Below are 20,546 nucleotides of genomic sequence, written 5' to 3'. Positions count from 1 at the left end.
TACTTTTATAATACTTTAAGGTTAGGTTGACGAATTGCTAACCCAGACCTAACCTAAAGTTTTGAACCTCCTCTGCATATTCATACAGAAATAATTAAACTAAACAAAATGTTGGGAATAGTTGTTGGCGTTGTTAATGTGATTATCAAAATTATAAAAATTCTTATATATAGGATGTTACAATTTTAAAATTACGTTTCGTAAAATTTATATAGGAATTTTTTGTACGTTATTGGAACTCAGTTGCTAACCCAGACCTAACCTAAAGTTTTGGACCAACTCTGCATATTCATACAGAAATAATAAAACTAAACAAAGTTATAATAATTCTTATATACAGGGTGTTCGGTGAAATCTGGGAAAAATTTTAATGGGAGATTCTAGAGGCCAAAACAAGACGAAAATCAAGAATGTCAATTTCTTGACTGAGGCTTCGTTAAAAAGTTATTAACAATTAAATTCTAAAATTTCAAATCGCTCTGGAAAAATTATTTTTGCTTGCGGGGGTTAATTACAATAATTTTTGGTGAATAGACATACCTGCGAAATCCTACGTATTTTCGAGAAAAAAATTCGAGAAGGTGTGAAATTTTTCGACAAAATTAAAAAATTTCAAATCGCTCTGGAAAAATTATTTTTGGTTGCGGAGGTCAATTATAATCATTTTTTGTCAATAGACATACCCTCGATATCTTGCGCATTTTCGAGAAAAAAAATTCATGAAGGAGTGTAATTTTTCGACAAAAATAAAAAATCTCAAATCGTTCTGGAAAAATTATATTCGGTTGCGGGGGTCAATAATAATCATTTTTGGTGAATAGACATACCTGCGAAATCCTACGTATTTTCGAGAAAAAAATTCGAGAAGGTGTGAAATTTTTCGACAAAATTAAAAAATTTCAAATCGCTCTGGAAAAATTATTTTTGGTTGTGGAGGTCAATTATAATCATTTTTGGTGAATAGACATACCCCCGAAATCCTGCGCATTTTCGAGAAAAAAAATTCTGTACGAGGGGAACTTTAAACGTTAATAATTTTTTAACGAAGTCTCCATCAACAAATTGGTATTCCTGATTTTCGTCTTATTTTGGTGTCTAGAATCACCCATTAAAATCCCCTGTATAGTGTTAAAATTTTAAAATTACGTTTTGTAAAATTTGTATAGGAATTGTTTGTACATTATTGGAACTCGGTTGTTCTTTTCGGTTCAACTTTAATTTTCACAACGTGGAGCATTGAACCCTTTTAACGATCAATCGGTGGAGGTGGAGGAATGTTTGGAATTTGAACCGTTGGATATCCCCACGTCACGCGTCGACAGTGATTTCTCGGAGCGGTCGTGCATTCATTCGGTGCAATATGCACCAAGGTGACACTATGATTAATGTTGCTTTTAATAAATTTCAGATCATGCCGTGTCACAGCCGATTTCCATGGGCACCGGTAGACGCGTGGGTGTGGGGACAGGATATCACCATCAGACGTCAGAAGTCGGAACTGTCCTCAGTCCAAGAAGCAGGTACGGGATCGCTGTTCGAAAACCGAACGCAAATTATTTACGATACCGTATTAATAAACCGATGAATATTGCAGCGAAACTGGTGGTCTGGGAGTCAAAATGGTCGAGTACGTACTTGGATCGAGCCCTACGACGCCCAAGGATTTGGAACCCAGAATGGCCTCCCTGAGATTGGTAAGCGGTCACGCGTGAAAATTTGACGCGGTATTATATTCGATGGTAATTGGAATGCTATACTTATAACTTCCTTTGCACGCAGAATACCGATGCGGACAAGAAAGAAAAAGAGAAGGGCTCGGCAAGTCCTTTCGACAGTTCGAAAGACGACACAGGTCCACAGAATAACGGATTAGCATCACAGAACGGTCTTGACGATGACAAAGGGTTTAAGTAAGTATCAGAAAAGAAATGGACGCAAACGACGAAGACACTGTAGAGAGAGGTAACGAAGAAACAGAGTGGTAAATTTTGTCCGAGCTTCGCTTGATATCAGCTTACTCGGTGTATCTCTGTCTACTACGAGACGAGTAACAAAGTCGCTGTTACAAATTCAATTTTTACGCGAATGATTTCTTACATGTGTGGCTTAGCCGTCCGTATAATTGCTTTCAATCGGACGATCGTAAACGTGTCACGGGTTGTTCGTGAACGATTGTCATTGCTCCGAGGAGCGTAATAGTGGTAACTGTCAAGGGCGTGCATGCTCTACTCGCGGGGACGATGACATCATTGGCTCTCGTCTCTTTCTCCGATGCTTGTTGCACCGTCATCGTGCGCCATCTGGTGTCACGAATGCCCGTCACCCTCGAGACTATATTACCGACGTGATTTTCGCGGCTCGTCCTTATCTCTGCAGTTTCATCGATCCATTTGCAAGCATTGTAAACGGAACCTTTTTACCTACTTGTGACAAAATGTTGTAACCTCCTTTTTTGCCAATTTCATTGCACAAAGTGTCGTAAACGGTACAATCGACGAGGTTTGATTATCTGGAAAGCGTCGGTACCGGTTAAAACGAGAAGTTCGCTTTAGGTTATGTTCTCGAACAGAATAATTTTTACGAATCTACACGAAATAATATAAAGCCCCCCAAAATGAAGAATAAATAGAACAGATGCATTTACCAATATCATTAATTTTATCCATATAGCGTTTAGTGTTAGCACAGCTGTATTTTTTTAAATTTATTTTTGCACCGTGCAGTTATTTCCTTGTATAGTAATTTATTGGATACTTTGTGTGTACACGAAGCAGAGCAACTTTGTTGACGAGACAGTGTTATTTGTCGCTCTTCCGTATTCGTTATGGAAATTCATCAACAACAAGAACCGGGTTAATAAATATGGTAACTAAAACGGAAAGAGACGTTGGGACTGCACAATCTTGACGTAGTTTCTACTTAATAATTCCATTATGGTAATGATGTTTTCCCATCACTGTCGCCCGACACGATTACAGTAACCGCGCTACTCCTTTTTCCCCCGCGACATCAGAGGTGCTGCAGAGAGTCTCTTAACTCGGGCTCGCGTTCTATTACGTCGCCATTATGCAAAATGTCCCGTTACGCTGCGTTCCTAATCGCGTATTCGTGGAATCTTACGCGACTAGTTTAGGCGCTGTTTTGTACGAGATTGTTCAGGGTGACTTTAACAAAAAAAACACTAATAAATTAAGACAACCGAATATATATTTTCTCAGTATCAATTAAACTAAAGTAAATGGAAGAAAGAAATACATATGTACATACATCCATGTGTAAATAGTATGCCACTCTCTGATCCGAGAGGGCTAAATAAATATTGATTTTCTTTTTGCTTAATTAATTATAAAGTGACATGCTATTAAACTAGGTATATTTACTAGAAATTTACAAAGATACTTAGTTTAAGGAACTAATTGTAGTACGGTAACTTTATTGCAATCGTGTACTTTTTTAACATAATGTATATCGACGAGGGAATACGAATGTATTGAAAGTTTGAAAATTGCATTTTTGTTAGGAATTCTGAAGGGTTGTGACATTTACGACTATCGCTTGCAACAACCTAGGAAATCTCACGCCATTTTCTTTATTCAGGGTGTTTGGCCACCTCTGGGAAAAATTTTAATGCGTGATTCTAGAGGCCAAAATAAGACGAAAATCAAGAATAGCAATTTGTTGATGGAGACTTCGTTAAAAAGTTATTAACGTTTAAAATTTCGTCCGCACTGAATTTTTTTCTCGAAAATGCGCAAGATTTCAGGGGTATGTGTAATGACTAAAAATGATTGTAATTGACCCCCGCAACCGAAAATAATTTTCCCAAAACGATTTGAAATTATTTTTTTCCGTCGAAAAATTTCACATATTCTCGATTTTTTTTCTCGAAAGTGGGTAGGATTTCGGGGTTATGTCTATTGACAAAAAATGATTGTAATTGACCCCCGCAACCGAAAATAATTTTTCCATAGCGATTTGAAATTTTTGTTTTTCGTCGAAATTTCTGTATCTACTCGAATTTTTTTCTCGAAAGTACGTAGAATTTCGGGGATATGTCTATTGACCAAAAATGATTGTAATTGACCCCCGGAACCGAAAATAATTTTTCCAAAACGATTTGAAATTATTTTTTTCCGTCGAAAAATTTCACAACTTCTCCAATTTTTTTCTAGAAAGTGGGTAGAATTTCGGAGGTATGTGTATTCACCAAAAATGTTTATAATTGACCTCCGCAACTGAAAATAATTTTTCCAAAACGATTTGAAATTTTTGAATTTAATTGTTAATAACTTTTTAACGAAGCTTCCATCAACAAATTGACATTCTTGATTTTCGTCGTATTTTGGCCTCTAGAATCTCCCATTAAAATTTTTCCCATCGTTGGCTGAACACACTATATAGAAAATAAGTAATCCCGAAGGCGGACATCATCGATTGCAATTAATAGACTCGTCGAGTCGTAGATATCTCGCTGATTTTATTGGGTCATAAACATCGAGCCACGGATTACTATTACGCGCGCAACAATGTGCATCGAGTTGCAGAAGATTTACGCGCCGTCTGTTTGCAAAAGCGCATCTGTTGAACCGGTTAACAGACGCGTTTATCTTCGCCGCGTGAGCTCGCCGGTTTCCAAGGTTTCGCGAACCGCTTTCGATCGAAACGAAACGGCGAAATGCGTGAAACGGAGCGCGAAGCGATCGAAAGAACTTTTGTTCCTCCGGAGGGTTGCATAATCTTGTTATTTCCTCGGGGCTTTCGAATCGGAATAGCTTTGCATTTACTGCTACCGATAGACTAACATTCGCCCATTACTTTTTATTCGATACGTCGGAGAATCTTAGTTTTGTTCCACTGGATCTATAGTAAACATAGTGATTTGTAAATAGAAAGAAAATCTAATTAGGTGCCTAAATTTTTTGACGAAAAAAAAACAAATTTCAGATCGTTTTGGAAAAATTATTTTCGGTAACGGGGGTCAATTACAATAATTTTTGGTGAATACACATACCGTCGAAATCCTACCCACTTTCTAGGAAAACATTCGAGAAGATGTGAAATTTTTCGACGGAAAAAAATAATTTCAAATCGTTTTGGAAAAATTATTTTCGGTAACGGGGGTCAATTACAATCATTTTTGGTGAATAGACATACCCCCGAAATCCTGCGCATTGTCGAGAAAAAAATTCAATACTGGCGGAACTTTAAACGTTAATAACTTTTTAAAAAAGCAGTCGAAATGACTTCCGTGGGCGCTCTAGTGTTAAAGAAGTACAAGTGTTGTAGAGGACAGTATGACCCCCGTTGAGAAATTCGGTTCATCCTCTTGTGGAAAATGTTCTCGTTGCTAAAGTTCTCATTCTTTGCAGCCGTACACCAGGGAGCCGTCAACCATCGCCCGGAGAAGAAGAGTTCCAGAAGAATGCGGCTGCCACCCTGGCCGTGAGCACCGGTGGCGGCGGTGTGGTGTTACTGAAGCCTGGCGTCGACGTGGTCGGCAGCGAGGAGCATTTCATGGCCGCGTTCGCGCCAGCACCGCCACACCATCTTCAGCACCACCAAGCCCCACCCACGCATCATCTTCAGCATCCACACTCGCACGCGGCGCAGCTTTTCGGCGCCCAGGCACCGCCGCCCCCGCAGGGCCCGCCGCCATCGCAGCAACAACAACAACAGCAGGGACCGCCGCAGCCGCAAGACACCACCACTCACTTTGATGTTCAGGTGAGTCTTCCGCCACCTCTGTTCTTCTCACCTTTGATTCCACGGGACACGGACGCGAACGCAGCCGCCATAGAAACGATCCTTTTCCTCCACGGAATACCGGAGGACGACTTATAGAGGCTCTCGAACAACCGGGGATGTCTTAAAGTCTCTGGGATTAGGATCAGGCGAAAAGCTGGCTGGTTCTTAACTCTCTCGATGCATTGTATAGATTTATATCTGAATTCAAGCTAGGGATTGTAGCATCGACTTGTACTGGAGAATCTTAGCAAGTTGATACGTTGCATATTGGTAGGATTAGGGTTAAGCTCATGAGCTTAATGGGAGAGTGATTGGAGCAAATTTTAAATATATTAAAAGTTTGAGAAAGAAATCGTTATAAATTGAAGATGCATTTTGTAATATATACTTGGATTTCTGAGAATAGTAGGTAGATATCTAAATCTCGATTTAGCAACACCATGCAGGAGCCAATTAATCATTTGCAGCGTGCAATATCATCATTCATTGCACTGTCACGTGAAAAGCAAACACGTGTAATATGTGAAAGGGAAAGACAGATACATTAGAAAGATTGTTTTCTTAAACAACATTATTCCATTCTTAGCAGACTTGCAGAGAGTTAAGAATCACTGTGTCATACTATCAACTTTCTGTCACACGATAGTTTGGTCGGTGCATAAAAGGCATGGTCGTATACTTGTTAATTGCCTCTCTTCTTGCAATCAAATTAGATCCACCAGATTTCATGTGGAAATATTGATAATTCAGAGAACTATTTTAAATAAATCTCTTCTGTATCTTCTGTAATAGTTAAAAGGTTCAATGACAATTACTTTAATAACTTACAATTATTATCATAAAAGAAATTTATCTGAAATTATCTGAAAGTATCATGATGTACTCGTCTTTGTTAATTATTACATAAGTATCTATCATTGAACAGTGGTAGGAGTGGTTCCTTGATGCAAATTGATGCAAGAAGCGAGGCAGTCGAGTAGACTAAAAAAAAACTACTACATGCAGTGTATAATAGTAGAGAGAACAACTATTTTTTGGTCCACTGCACTGTGTAGTGTGCGCCTAGCCTTGTGCTTGGAGTCTTCTTGAGAGTTCTACTCTTGAGAGTCATGCCAGAAGTTGTGTCGTCACTCTTGGAGGCATGAAAGAACCCTTACTCCCAGCGCTGTGTCCACTGAAGTGTCTCATTCTTGGTAACAAAACTCTTCGGTGGACACCACAGAAATTAACCCCTGCGGTCAGACACATTTTTAATATTTCGTTCCAGCAAGTTTTCGCTTATACATAAATTAAGCAATACACTTAGAACGACGTGCGTTGCAATTGTTTACAATTTAAAATTAATTCTCTACTTAATTCTTGCCAAAAATCAACCTAATTTTGCGTTAACTATACAGAATGTCCGGTTACCCCTGGGAAAAATTTTAATGGGAGATTCTAGAGGCCAAAATAAGACACACATCAAGAATATTAATTTGTTGATGAAGGCTTTGTTAAAAAGTTATTAACGTTTAAAGTTCCACTAGTACTGAATTTTTTTCTCGAAAAATGCGCAAGATTTCAGGGGTATGTGTAATGACTAAAAATGATTGCAATTGACTTCCCCGACCGAAAGTAATTTTTCTAGAACGATTCGAATGGTTTCAATTTTGTCAAAAAACTAGTCCACTTACTGAATTTTTTTCTCGAAAATGGTTAGGATTTCGAGGGTATGTTTATTAAGCAAAAATGATTGTAATTGACCCCTGCAACTGGAAATAATTTTTCCAAAACGATTCGAAAGTTTTCAATTTTGTCAAAAAACTAGTCCACTTACTGAATTTTTTTCTCGAAAATGGTTAGGATTTCGAGGGTATGTTTATTAAGCAAAAATGATTGTAATTGACCCCTGCAACTGGAAATAATTTTTCCAGAACGATTCGAAAGGTTTCAATTTTGTCAAAAAACTAGTCCACTTACTGAATTTTTTTCTCGAAAATGGTTAGGATTTCAGGGGTATGTGTATTCACCAAAAATGTTTATAATTGAGCCCCGCAATCAAAAATAATTTTTTCAGAATGATTTGAAATTTTTTAAATTAATTTTTTAATTTAGTTTTCGTCTTATTTTGGCCTCCAGAATCTCTCATTAAAATTTTTTCCCAAAGGTAACTGAACACCCTGTATTATATTGCAAGTATGTATTGAGTAAATGATTATGAGAAGAGGACACGAGAATGACTGGAACGAATGGGACTTAAGAGGTTAGGTTATTCGATGGATCCGTGAAATTCCTCGAGCCGGCATATTGTAAACATGGCTATAGATCGGTCTCTGTTGTTCTTGGATCCGGTACCAGTATGATTTCGCCGGATTATCGGAAGGGTGTCCCAGTTTTACCCCCCTTCGGGTGGCTTGGAGTATATTTTGGCGCAAGAATTGATAAATAACGGACTCGGTCGTAAATTGTGAAAGCAGTCGGGCCGGCTTGGCCGTCCTACATAAACGTGCATCGTAAGGTGTGCCGATTACTATCGTCCCTCTCGAGTAGAGTAGTCGAACGAAACTCGTGCATTAACTGATTGGGACGTCCATCGGTGCACTTTACGTAAACAATTTACCAGATATAGTTACGCATAGCAGCGCGGCAAAAGATGAAGCTCGAGGCAAACGCGAAACGTTCGTAAATCGAATCGTTCAGTAACGGAAGTAGGAACAAGATGAGATTCTACGTATAAGAACCGGGATCGATCGAACCGAAATTTTCTGGAATTTCATTTTTAATTTCATTATAATCCTATTACAGGCGTAATTCAATCCGATTTGGGGGTTAGGTCTGTTCAACCGTTCCGCGATTCGAAGAATTCGTCGAGCTTCGCGAAGTTATATAATAGGAAACATTAGGATAAATCTGGAAACGTTTTAACTACTTTCGCGTCGAGTTATTTATTCCGCGCTCGGTCTAAGTAACCGTAAAGTTTTTCTCTCTCTGTTTAAATATTTCAAGGCAGACGTGTTTAAAAATTTCCGTTACAAACGTTGGGAAACTCGAAGCTTCGAATCTCCCGAATTATTTTTAACGCTAGAACCGACAATTATAGTGTGTTTATTTGTACCAAGGAAATGGAAACGATAGGTGCGTGAAGAAACATATAATGCAATGGAAATAAGTGTTTATTCATTCTCTTATAGAAAATTACGGTAAATTTTTTACAGTAAAGGTTTTATTAGAAATTACAAACGTGCCATTTTGACTGGTTTGGTAGTTCTAGTGTCAAAGTAGTTAAATATCTCTCCAAAAAAGTTTATTAGACCCTAGGGGAGATAGTCGTACCGCTGGATAATAATTTGCTTAGAACAAAGTTGCATTTAGAATTGGCGAGACTGGCGAAGGGGACGACGAAAAATGCGTCGAGTCGCGATTTCACTTTGTCTCGTCTACCCAAGAGAGAAGTATGCTAATGTCGTATTCATACTGACGCAACGTCTTGATTACTCAGCGAACGTGGCTGAGAATTATGCCGCCGGCTTGTCCTCAGTTTCGTAAACGTGATCCTTGTTCGTCCGCGTCGTTCTGTCGTCGTCGTCGCGCGCGCGAGAGAGGCGGTTCTCTTTTTTTCCGCCCCACGATCCACGGCGCCACGGAACTCGGGGAATCCATAATAGTTCCATAGCCGCGGCGAGTATTTAAAGCCCTGTAGATGGTTTTACAACGCGAAGGGCGTCGCTGCCGGCGTTAATTTAGCGATTGTGCCGGTGACTAGGAAGAGGTTATTTTTAAGCAGCGAGCAGCTGATGCTAACGAGCGGTCCAACCACCGTGCGGCAACCCTCTTGTACGGGTTCTCGACGGACTTCCTTTGCTTTTGAAGTCGCGTTTCATTCGAACGGGTCCGTCTATTCGAGCGTGCCGCTGCCAGCGTACAACAACCACGCGGGTTCAACGTAATATGTTTACACGTTTCGACGGTACTTTTCGTTAAATAAAAAAGAAAAAAAGACACGAACGTCTATGACGGAGATGAGAAATTACCCAGACGGGGCCTGACAGAAAATGTAGGGCGTCTTTAGAATTTTATAAAAGACGTATCCGCGTTCCGTGTAATCGGTTTTACGGGTTTCAGAAATTTCTTACGCGCGTCTCGCGTAATTTTTTCAAATAATTTTTAAAGAACTTGTAATGTCGTTATGAATAATATCGCGGATAAAATTACACGCCATAGGCTGCCTGAATTTTCAGCTCGTCACCCTCGTTAATTCCCTGGCGTTATAATTATAGCAGGATCCAGCCGTAAACTATCACCTTGTATCTATAACCATCGCGCGCGGTGACGTTTATTTCGTCTTCGACTCCGTGACTTGGCAAGCCGTGCACATTTGCAATACCCGATCTCGTTATTGCATTTTCATAGGCGATCGAACCGGAATTCCAATGCCAGCGTAAAATGGTCCCGACAGGCGCGTTGTTGTTGTTCCGAAGGGGCAGGGATCGAGCGAGAATACGTTTACAGTATTATTCTCCGTTTCTTTTTATTAGAACATGGTAGGAAGAAAAAATAACCGTGTCACGTTTCGTGCTTGCGTCATCGTCGAGAGCTCATTTGCGATGGCCGCCGGTGCCTCGTTCGTTGTTCGTCGTTCGTCGTTCGCGTGTAATTTTAACGCTCCTTCTTTTATTTTTGCGTTCCATTATTCGGCGATCCGCGTTTATAATTATCTTCCACCGTGATTTCGCGAATACGATCGATGGTTTCGAACGGTCTGTCGTTAAAATTGGCTTCGTGACGACCGCGGATCGAGCGGGTTCCCCTCCCGACGACCTTGCTTCGACTTCGTCCTTGGAAATCTAGCCTCGTAGGACACAGTTTTTCTCGTTCCTCCCTCCCCTTGCTTCCTACGTCGCTCGGTGAAAAAGACCCTCCGTATTGGTACGACCTGACAGGCTTAAGAGACGCGCCCGGTGGAAGGGGAATGGAGAACGACCTCGTCCTCGGGCGCAGACAAATGTATAAATCACCGAGTGACAAGTTCTCGACATCTACTTCGAATCCTATTCAGAAAATAGAGCAGGCGATATATAGCCATCCCCGGCACATATTCATATTTATGCACGTTACAGCGCCTGTCCGAACATTCTATCTGCGAATGCATCAAAATGCCTTCCGTTACGAAACCGTTCACCCCCCCGACGTCCAGTAATTTTCCATGGATAGAGTATTTTAATCCTTCGTTCGTTCCCAAATTGCGGATATTTGGATCGAGTGAATTCGCCGCCGCGCACGCAGAATGCACAATTTCCGACGGACGGCGTTGTGCAGCGCTCGGACCGCATACCGGAAGTCGAGTGGACGTCGACGCGCGCGCACTTCCTTCGCCGGACTCGCTGTTCTTCGTTGCTCGACGCTCGTTCTTCCTTCGTGGCCTCGATCTCCTCAATTTTGTATCTATACGCAGTTTTCTAATCGAGGCTCGTGTCCCATTAGTCGCTTCGGGCCATCGACTTCGTCCGGCTCGGCAGATTTATGGGGCTATTCGCTCGGGATTAAAAAAACACCGTGATTAGTATCATTATTCGTTTATTAACAAGATTAAACCCTTTAGTACGAAAATGTAACATCTTAGCGAATTTAATAAAAATAAATTTATTTACAATATGTTTCAAACATTATTTTAGACTTTCTAATAATTGTTCAATTAAATCTGTTTTATTATCTAGTATTATTATTCGTTTATTAACGGGATTAAACCCTTTAGTACGAAGATGTAACATCTTAGCGAATTTAACAAAAATAAATTAATTTACAATATGTTTCAAGCATAATTTTAGACTCTCTAACGATTGTTCAATTAAATCTGTTTTATTAAACATAATTCCAAAGGAAAAATACTTAACTACTTTATTTTATGTTCGTACTAATAATCGAGACGTTTGGATGCAACATCTCAGCGAATTTAACAAAAATAAATTAATTTACAATATGTTTCAAGCATAATTTTTAGACTCTCTAACGATTGTTCAATTAAATCTGTTTTATTATACATAATTTCGAAGGAAAAATACTTAACTACCTTATTTTATGTTCGTATCAATAATCGAGACGTTTGGGTGACCAAATCCAGAAGTGCAGAGAAATTGTTACGAAACAGTAGTTCCTCTTTCGTATATTCTAACCTAGAAAAGTGTATTGTTTCGAAACAATGCGTTCTCGGAAGAATTAAAATTGTACAGAAAAATAACAAAATAAGAGAATTAATGTGCATAAAAGTTACCGAAAGAATTAATTTTATAAATTGGATGGTGTTGTAAAAAAAAAATAGCGATTGAAATTTTGATGTCGAGGAACGTTTAATTACATTTAAATAGTCGTTTTCCAGAGTTATTGGCAGCGTCACGTAGCGCCTCGTAAAAAAATCCCAATTTGTCTAATTCTGGCACTCCGCCCATTAGGTACGTTCGACATCTGCGCGATGCTCCGCAATATCTGTTTTTCTCTTCGCTCCGCAGTCTATATATTTTCTTCCTCTCGACTCTGTATATTTTCTGACACTCGAAAATTCATATTTAATCTTCATCCACGATTAGCAATCGAATATCATTACGAATTACTTGCCAACAGAGTGAAAGTTTAATTTCATTTAAATAAGAAAGTTCCATTCGAGAATTCTTGTCGCCTGACGTTTGATCGGAACTTATCGCGCGTTGCTCGTACGTGTTATTAATTTTCGAACGTTTTCGTACAACTAGAAATGCCATACTTCCGTCGTGCTTTGATTTTAGTTAAAAAATTTCCAGGCTCGTACACGCGTAGGCACCATCTTGGGTGAATAATTCTTCGAACGCAATTATAAAAGTAAATACAACGAAGAATTCAGGCGGAAATGTTAGCCGCGCGTTTCTATTATCCGGAGCGTGCATTTGTTGTACCTCAGCCGCGAAAGATTTAATGGAAATGTAATTTAAATAATTTGACTCGGATCGGGAGCCACAATAATTTAACCAAAGAGCCATATGCGGCTCTCGAGCTCCAGGTTACCGACCCCTGTTCCGTAGCTTATGTTCCCTCTATGATTGTAATCTAGTGGCATTGTTCTATAATGCTCTTTTCTTCATTAACGATCGCTTTGTGTACACTTCAGTAACCTGATTGCGGTTTCTTTTTCTACTTAAACTATATTTTTATAATAGATTGCACAGCCTTCGCAATATAACACAGTCAGGAATGTTTATACAATTCTTTCTCTGTATTTCCGTTTCGTCCGCGAAAGTTTCCAGCCCCTCAAAAATCGATTCGAGACCATCTGGTTGACTCGCGAACAAGTGGTCTAAGAGATAAGATCTTCCTTCTCGCTTGCTCTCGCTCGTTGTCCTTTCTTTCCGTTGTCGACTACGACCGTTGGCAAAAAAAAAACAGAAAGACGACTCCGAGGATCAAGGATACCTCTGTCTATAAATACTGATGGGTGTCGAATTTCGTCTACGAAAGATAAACGCCAAAGAATGCTTTACTTTCCGCGTAACCCAAAGGGTGTTTTATGGTACAAAGAAAAAAAAACTAAACGTATACTCCTTTCTGTGTCAAACGACTTTCCGTGCGTTCCAGACCTAACCCCTCATTCCGATTATCTCTAATTCGGTATTCCACACTCTCACTCGCATGTACAATGTAGATCACGCATATTTGAATAATAATCGTTACCGTAATCCGGCGGACGGTGCGCGACAAATCTCGGGGCCCGGAAGAGATGCTTTGCGTTTGGATAAGGAATTCGTCCGGCGAACGTAATGAATCGTTCGCGTAGGTCGCGACAACGTTCGTTAAAAGAAAGGCCCCGCGGGCGGCACGTCTACCCGTTGCACGGGAATATATACGCGATTCTGCTTGAAAATGAGGAAATCACAAATGAAAGGGGAGAAAATGCGGTGTACAAGTTCTCGGGTCGTCCAACTCGTTTTCCGTCCGTTCTCCCCCCTCTCTCTCTCTCTCTGTCGCTGTTGGGCGCGTGCGTTTCCTCTCCTACGGGAAATGGTACCCATCGTAGGCAGCATTGTTCCCAAGGTAGGGGGCCATAGCTGCATTTTCCACGTGACGAGCGAACCCGCGTGTGCACACAGGTGCAACTCGACCGCCACAGCGCGGCGTTGGTTCCCCGGTAATCTCTTTCTTCCTTGCACGTTCGTTCTACCTTTTTCGCGTTCCGCACGCCTCGATGAAAACGCAAAATGTCGCACAAAGCACGCATCGAGCGTGCTTGCGAGCGCGCGCGTGCACGCTCTCGTTGAAGGAGGGCCGACGAAACACGGCCCCCCGTGTGTGTGCGTGCGTGCGCGTATGTGCGTGTGCGTGTGTTCGGCAAATGGGTAGGAGAAAAAAATTGCGAACGCGACGAGAGTTTATGTTTTCGCCGACGGAATTCGTTATAAATTTTTTTTTTTTTCCCTCCGTTTTCCCTTCTGTAATTAGTGCCGCGTTACGCTAGTCGAACTGGATACCAGACCGCGGTTGTCGCATTAATTAACACGCGGCCTTCGCCTCGCTGTTCGCGTTTCGACGTTTCCCATCGGAAGCCCGGCTCGTTCAGACACCCTTTAGGTACATTCGCCGCGCCGCGTCGCTCTTCTGTCGTTGTCTGTTTCCGGTCTCCCCTCCACCCCCCGCCGCCTTTGTCGCGAACGTTTTCGCCGATACGGCGAAGTTTCGATGATCCGCGCGGTAAACTGTCTCGAATCGTCCGGTCAACCACTGATTCACGCTTTACAGCCCGTCTTCGAATCGTTCTTCGAAAGAGTTCTTTGGTTAGGTTAGGTTGTATCGTGTTGGAGCATATAAGTTCGCCGCAGAGTTCGATCAAATCCTGTCCGAACGATAACATTTTCTCGGTCAAGTGGTTATACATCACTTTAACACGTTGACTGCCATGTCATTCGGATACGGGTGACACGTAAAATCCACCAGGGGGCAGTGTCAGCCGAATACAGCCGATGCTCACATTTTATCGTGTCACGGATAATATTTCTTTCCGTCAGTTAACAAATATTCTTCTAAATGCGTGTTCTTTATTTTCAACTAGTCCATAGAAACAGTTACAAATATATAAATCAGTGAATAAATTGAGGATCGACGACGTCAGTCTGAACTTGACCGAATTGCAAAATGGCGTTGTCAGGCAGCATTGAAAACACAACTCGCCTCGGAACGAAATGTTTTAATTCCCCGAGTTATTAATAATTTTTCATTTCCGAGCGAAGAACGCGACGAATTTATATTAGAATGTTAAAAATATGGCGGCTCTCATCGATTTATTCATTCCGTTACGCTCCTGTTTGTTCCGCGGGATAAAGCGCGAGGAAAAACGAAGATCGAAATATTGCGAGTTTATTCGCGGATTCCTAAAGATATTAATTTATATTTAGACGAGCGTCCCGTTCTAGTTTCGGGTAAAATTTACTGTCCGCGAAGTATACGACCTTGCGAGGAATCCGTGAAGCGCGACACGTGGCCCTCCGATGCTAAAAGGTTCCCTACCCCAAGTCTAGACGTAGGACCGCAAAGGGTTGACCTAACGGGTCGTGGTTCGGTATTTTTAGAGTAACCGGAATCTGACTGTCGGAGGAAGGGGGGATCGAGGACTTGTGGCAATTTAAATCCGGTGTTTTGGTCGCAGGGACAAATTTTTTTATTACAACATTAAATAGTCTACTATTGTAATAGCTATCGTATGTCAAACCATCTCAAATTCCAGGATTATTTAAAATTTACAACACATCTTCAGAGATTTTAGTTACGTCGTATGAATAATTCCAACTTCGTTTCATCGTGGAATTACGATGAATACGGTGCAATTTCGTAATTCCAGTTTCGTAAACACTGTACGGGTAGCGGAACGACGTTTGTCCCGAAAACCTCGAGGGTTTCCGGAGGGCCCGTAATCCGCGAAGTATTTCCTGGACTCGCGACCTCGACGTCGGATTAAACGTAAACGAAATTAACACGGATTATCGAATCTCCGCTGTACCGGGTGCGTGACGCACGCAAAAATAGAACGCTCGCGCCGTTTACGAGCGCATTACGGCTACGGGCGTTTATGCACGCGTGCTCGCTCCGCAGGAACGTATTCACGTCGTTGTAGTGGTACTCCGGAGAAGCGCGTGCACGCATGAGACAGGGCTGCCCTCTGATCGCGTTATTACGCGAAGTCTCGTGCTCGCCAGTGCATGAAGCGATTCCCAGACCTCGTCTCCGCCTCTCTGTCTCCCCTTGTCTCTCTTCGGCTCCCATAGGTCTCCTCGATCGTTCCTTCCACTCTTCTTGTTCGTTCGTTCGGCCTCTCACCGCCTTCTCGTTTTTCCCCTGTTCGCCAACCCCAACTTCTCTCTCTCTCACTCTCTCACACACACACACACACACTGTATCTCTTCCCCTCCCTTCGTTTTCTCCCCTCTTTCCTTCGTTTCAGCGCTTCTTCGGCGAGTACAGTTCTCTTCTTGTGATCACGCGAAAAGCAGGAAGAGGATCATCGCGAGAAAGCCAGCTGTATGGAAGGGGTGGGAGAGAGATAGAGACCCTCGAAGGTGCGCGCACCCACACACGCGCTCGTACACGTACGAGCACACGTATACGCGGGCATCGGGTTGTTGACTCGTTGCCCATTCAGCATAAAGTGCAATGACTTCCTCCGATGAAAATCTGTATCATCGCCCGAAGGCTACGGTCTTCAGGGTACCGCGACGTCGTTCTCGCCGGTGCAGTTCCGGTCAGGGATCGCGGGACGATGTTCTGTTCCCACCGGGGGCCCCTCGGTTCCTGGAATATCGAGTTTCTCGCGGCAGCTTCGGTTCTTGCGGCCTTTGATCCGCCCACGCTTCCGTTAAACGCGATTTACGGCTACTTCGACCGCCTGACAAATATGCCTCGCGATCATTGTCGCCGTCAGGAGCCCCGGGGACACCGGTGGCCTCGATGCTCCCCGGTGTTACGGTTTCGCGAGTATCGAGACTCGTGCAATTATCGAGGCAATATTGCTTCGAGTAAAACGTAGTTGAATTTTTTTCTTATTATAGAATATTACCTGATTTGTGATAATTTAGATAAAATGAATATTAATTTTTTTTTGTTCGGGTCACGATTGATCCCAGTTTCGAATTCAGTTCCTAAAAATTACTTAAAAAAAAAAAAAAATAGGATCGAACAATGACTTGGGATAAACGAGGCGAGATCTATTTCCAAAATTCATTCGAGACAGGTTATTTGCCTCCGTCCACACCGGTGAAGTTTTCCGGTTTCGTCGTGTCGGTCATCAACGGGTTAACGCATTCCACTTAACGAGGTGCCATAAATCCAAGTCCCCGGTTTATTGCCGATCTTCGAAACCTTGGGAACCGCCGGTGTCGGGGAACGTTTAAACCGCTGGGCGGCCCCGGTCGAGGCGGCTTGAAAATGCCAGACGTTTTGATTTTGCTCTGTTCTCAGTATAGATTGTTTGGATGCGCGTTTTGGCCGGCGCGATCGATCTCGTTGCTTTCGCTGCGCCCGTGGGTTTGCGAATAATCGCTACCGTGTCTCGAATTGCCTGACGATACGGTCGAACAAGCCAAGTGCTTGTCACTCATTCGACGATATTTTTGGTACATCTTGCATAATCGGCCATACTTACGCGGCAAACCTACCTCCTGTTCCCCCCTGTCCCGCGTCTATGCGTGCCGTTCCTCAATTTTTCACGCCGGCTGACTCACTTTGGCATGGCCAGCCGCGAACACCGTGCTCCAGATTGCCGTTTCGACGCACAAATGGGTTTGTTGCTCAGAGTTTTCGGTACTACGAGTTCGCTTCTTCCTCGTTAATCGCCCCGCTTTAGAAACACCTCGTTTTAACCCCTTCCTGGTATCCGTGCTACCTCCGAACGTTTCGACAAAATAAAAACCAACGACTCGTTGTATACGGTGCATCGACAAAACTATTAAAAGATTCATTTTCTCAACGTCAACAAAAATAATGGACGCGAAACGTGAACTATATTCCGAGTAAGCGACAACCTCGAACCGATGGTAATCTGATCCTTCCATCGTGTAACGGAGGTTAGTTCAAAATGGCGGCCACCGAAATGCTTTCGAGCTGCAAACGTAAGTACTCGGACGGTCGAAGATTTAATTAATCTACGGGGCCCCGTGCTTTCGGATTTGACTCCCGTGTTTGTCAGTCTCCTTAACGTCGAATCAACGTCCCTTTAAAATTATCGATCGTATAACGGCGAACTTATCTTAGTTGGCTGGAGAGCTTGCAGGTGGCTCGATTCGTTCAAGATGGCGGCTACCGAAAATGCTTTCGAACTGCGACGTACCTCGAGGCACGAGGATTTAATTAATCTACCGAGGCCCGCGTTTCGTATTTAACTCGGTGCTCGTTAGTATCGTTGACGTTGGATCAACGTTTCTTTAAAATTATCGATCGAATAACGGCAAACTTAGTCCGCCTTAGTTGGCTGGAGAGTTTGCAGGTGGCAGGCGATGTCGGTCGACCGGCGAGCGAGTGCGACCGTGTTGGCTAATCAGAAACAACACGGATTAGCAAATCCACGGCAAAGTAGCTTGATAGAGGCTGAAGCAATTAGGTACGGGCAAGAATGTGCACGCTGTTTCCTTACCTCGACCAATTACATCGTGCTTTCATCGGAAGGCTACACTCCAATTAGACGGCATAATCTACTTCGCGCGCTAGACCCTCTGTAAACTGGCGCGCGCAGCAGATTTATTAAACAGCAATTAATTCGTCGGGCTTGTGCAACCCCTTTCGTTCCGCGTCGCGCGACGTGTCCACGTTAATCGAAAATCGGACGATTAGTTTTAAAGTAATTAAAAGGGCGCGGCATTCGGCCCCACCCATTCTCCGTCGGACTGCCGCGCGTCAACATCAGCAATTTTATTTTTTTCGTTTCGATCGAACTTCAAAGGTACATAGGTTTTTGTTTTTAACTCCGAGAAACGGACGCCATTGTACTCGTAGTCGCCACCGACGGCTCATTGGTTTACGTATTCGTGAATTAATTAACGCGCGTGTTAAACGATAAGTGGCTAATTCTTGGGTGCAATTAGTCGAACACCATAAAAAAATATCGAGCGTAAATCCTGGTAAATTTCCTCCGGCGAACTTAGCAAGAATTGTTTTCGTAACAAATTCTGCCTCGAATAGAAGCTTCTGAAACTAATTCAAAAGTAGGGCGCAGAATTGCAGAGTATAGTTCGATCGTTTACGGTGATTTATTTTGAAAACAAAACTTTATTTTGAAACTCCTTTAACAAAAATTTCTAAGAGTTACTAAATCCGGAAACTATATCTTGGGACGTCGCGAATAAAGAAAACTACGGAGTGATTTCGTTAAGATGGAAGAGAGTTGTCCTCCGTTTTCGCAGCACCTGCGCGCCGAGTGAAACGCGCTTCATCGTTGTGGAAGTTTATGTAAGTGTCTCGCGCGTCGTGTTCGTCGACGCGGAAACCGAGCAGGGGGTCAAAGGATCCTCGCCACCTCGGAACCAGTCTCCTGGAAGAGACTACCGTCTCAGCAATTAAGCGGAAAGATCCGATCCTTCGCAGATACGGTTCGGGTTCCGTGAATGTCTCCTCTCGCCGCTCCGTGCCCGAGTCACCGATCGAATTTCGAAGACAAGGGGGCTCGTTTGTTCGAGACGCCGACCGGTTACACCGAAAAACGGCTTCTTTGCTTTTGTAACGAGGTTATGCTCCGTAGCGCGGACAAGATGAATCGAGCATAAGTTGTTCAAACGTCGACCCGACCCTTTCTCAAAGTCCCGCGGGTTCACTAGCGGCCAATTTCTTGTTCGACCATGATTAGGCTCGCTTAATTTCGTCGGTAATACGAATTATAGTTCCTTGCACTTGGAAAGCATAGATTATTTTTCTACGATCTTAACCTCTTAGGCACGGCTGAATTTTGCGCGGGACAATGCTGTTCTCTACATTAACATGACATTGGCGTATCAAAAACAAAGATTGTATATTGTTAACACTGTTATAAAACGTTGTGGAGGCAAAAATAGTGTGAAACGAAGCATATGAAAACGATCGCTCGAGTCGAACAGTGAGCGAGCGAGCCACTAGAGTGAGCCACTAGAGAGAGCTACTAAGATCGAGCCACTATAGCGGTGCATCGTGCCTAAGAGGTTAAAAAATTAATCCCGGAATAGCGGGCAATGGATGGGCTACCGACAGTGACATTATTCAAAAATTTACAAGCCATTTAGGTTTGTATAATTTTTTAAGGGCTCCGTTAATAACATCTAATGGACTCGACAAGACTATGCCCTTCCCTCGATCATTCTAGAATGCTTTTGCACCGAGATCGACCCGCGTTTTTCTCGACGCTACGAGCAAGCCCTTCGCTAGTACTCTCTGGCGCGGACATCTAGTAATTTTCGTCCCGTAAATGTCTCCCGACATCCAACGCGGTCTTCGAGCGGGTAAAATGGCGGGGGGGCCGCGCCAGGTGATTCCGGAAGGCTCCCTTCCTTTTCAGGAGCTATTAAACTCGCGTTTTTTTCGACGCCGTTAATATCCCCGATCCTCCGTGTTCACGGTATTCCGGGCGTCGGGCCGATTATTTCCCCGGAGGCCGAAATTACCGCGTAATTCCTCACCCGGCTTCTAAGCCTGTTAATAGGTCGCGGAGGGAAAGGTCAGGGTTGATGTTCGCGGAAATTTGTCCGTGTATCGTGATCTCTCGCGCGCGGAAAATCTCCCCGCGGCTGCGAATGATTCATCCCAGCCGTCGCAGTCGTGTTGAGGTTAGGGTAAAATCGATTGTAAAAATATTT

At 42.8% G+C, this 20,546-nt stretch overlaps 1 protein-coding gene across 4 annotated transcripts in view; it reads left to right on the top strand.

Annotated features, from left to right (window-relative positions):
• The window catches only part of LOC122399823 (maternal protein pumilio-like), a 140,307-nt gene that overhangs the window by 29,463 nt on the left and 90,298 nt on the right, over positions 1-20,546 (top strand). For all 4 annotated transcript variants that reach the window (XM_043400828.1, XM_043400819.1, XM_043400834.1 and 1 more), the window contains 4 exons: positions 1,409-1,520; positions 1,595-1,694; positions 1,780-1,910; positions 5,370-5,724. In XM_043400828.1, coding sequence (XP_043256763.1) covers positions 1,409-1,520; positions 1,595-1,694; positions 1,780-1,910; positions 5,370-5,724 — 698 coding nt within the window. The remainder of the gene's footprint in view (positions 1-1,408; positions 1,521-1,594; positions 1,695-1,779; positions 1,911-5,369; positions 5,725-20,546) is intronic.

This window comes from Colletes gigas, unplaced genomic scaffold (genome assembly GCF_013123115.1).
Source record: "Colletes gigas isolate AHSC1104 unplaced genomic scaffold, ASM1312311v1 Colletes_gigas_Sc00002, whole genome shotgun sequence".
Lineage (NCBI taxonomy): Eukaryota > Metazoa > Arthropoda > Insecta > Hymenoptera > Colletidae > Colletes > Colletes gigas.
The sequence above is the reverse complement of the archived record's forward strand: the minus strand, read 5'-3'. Positions and strand labels throughout refer to the sequence as shown.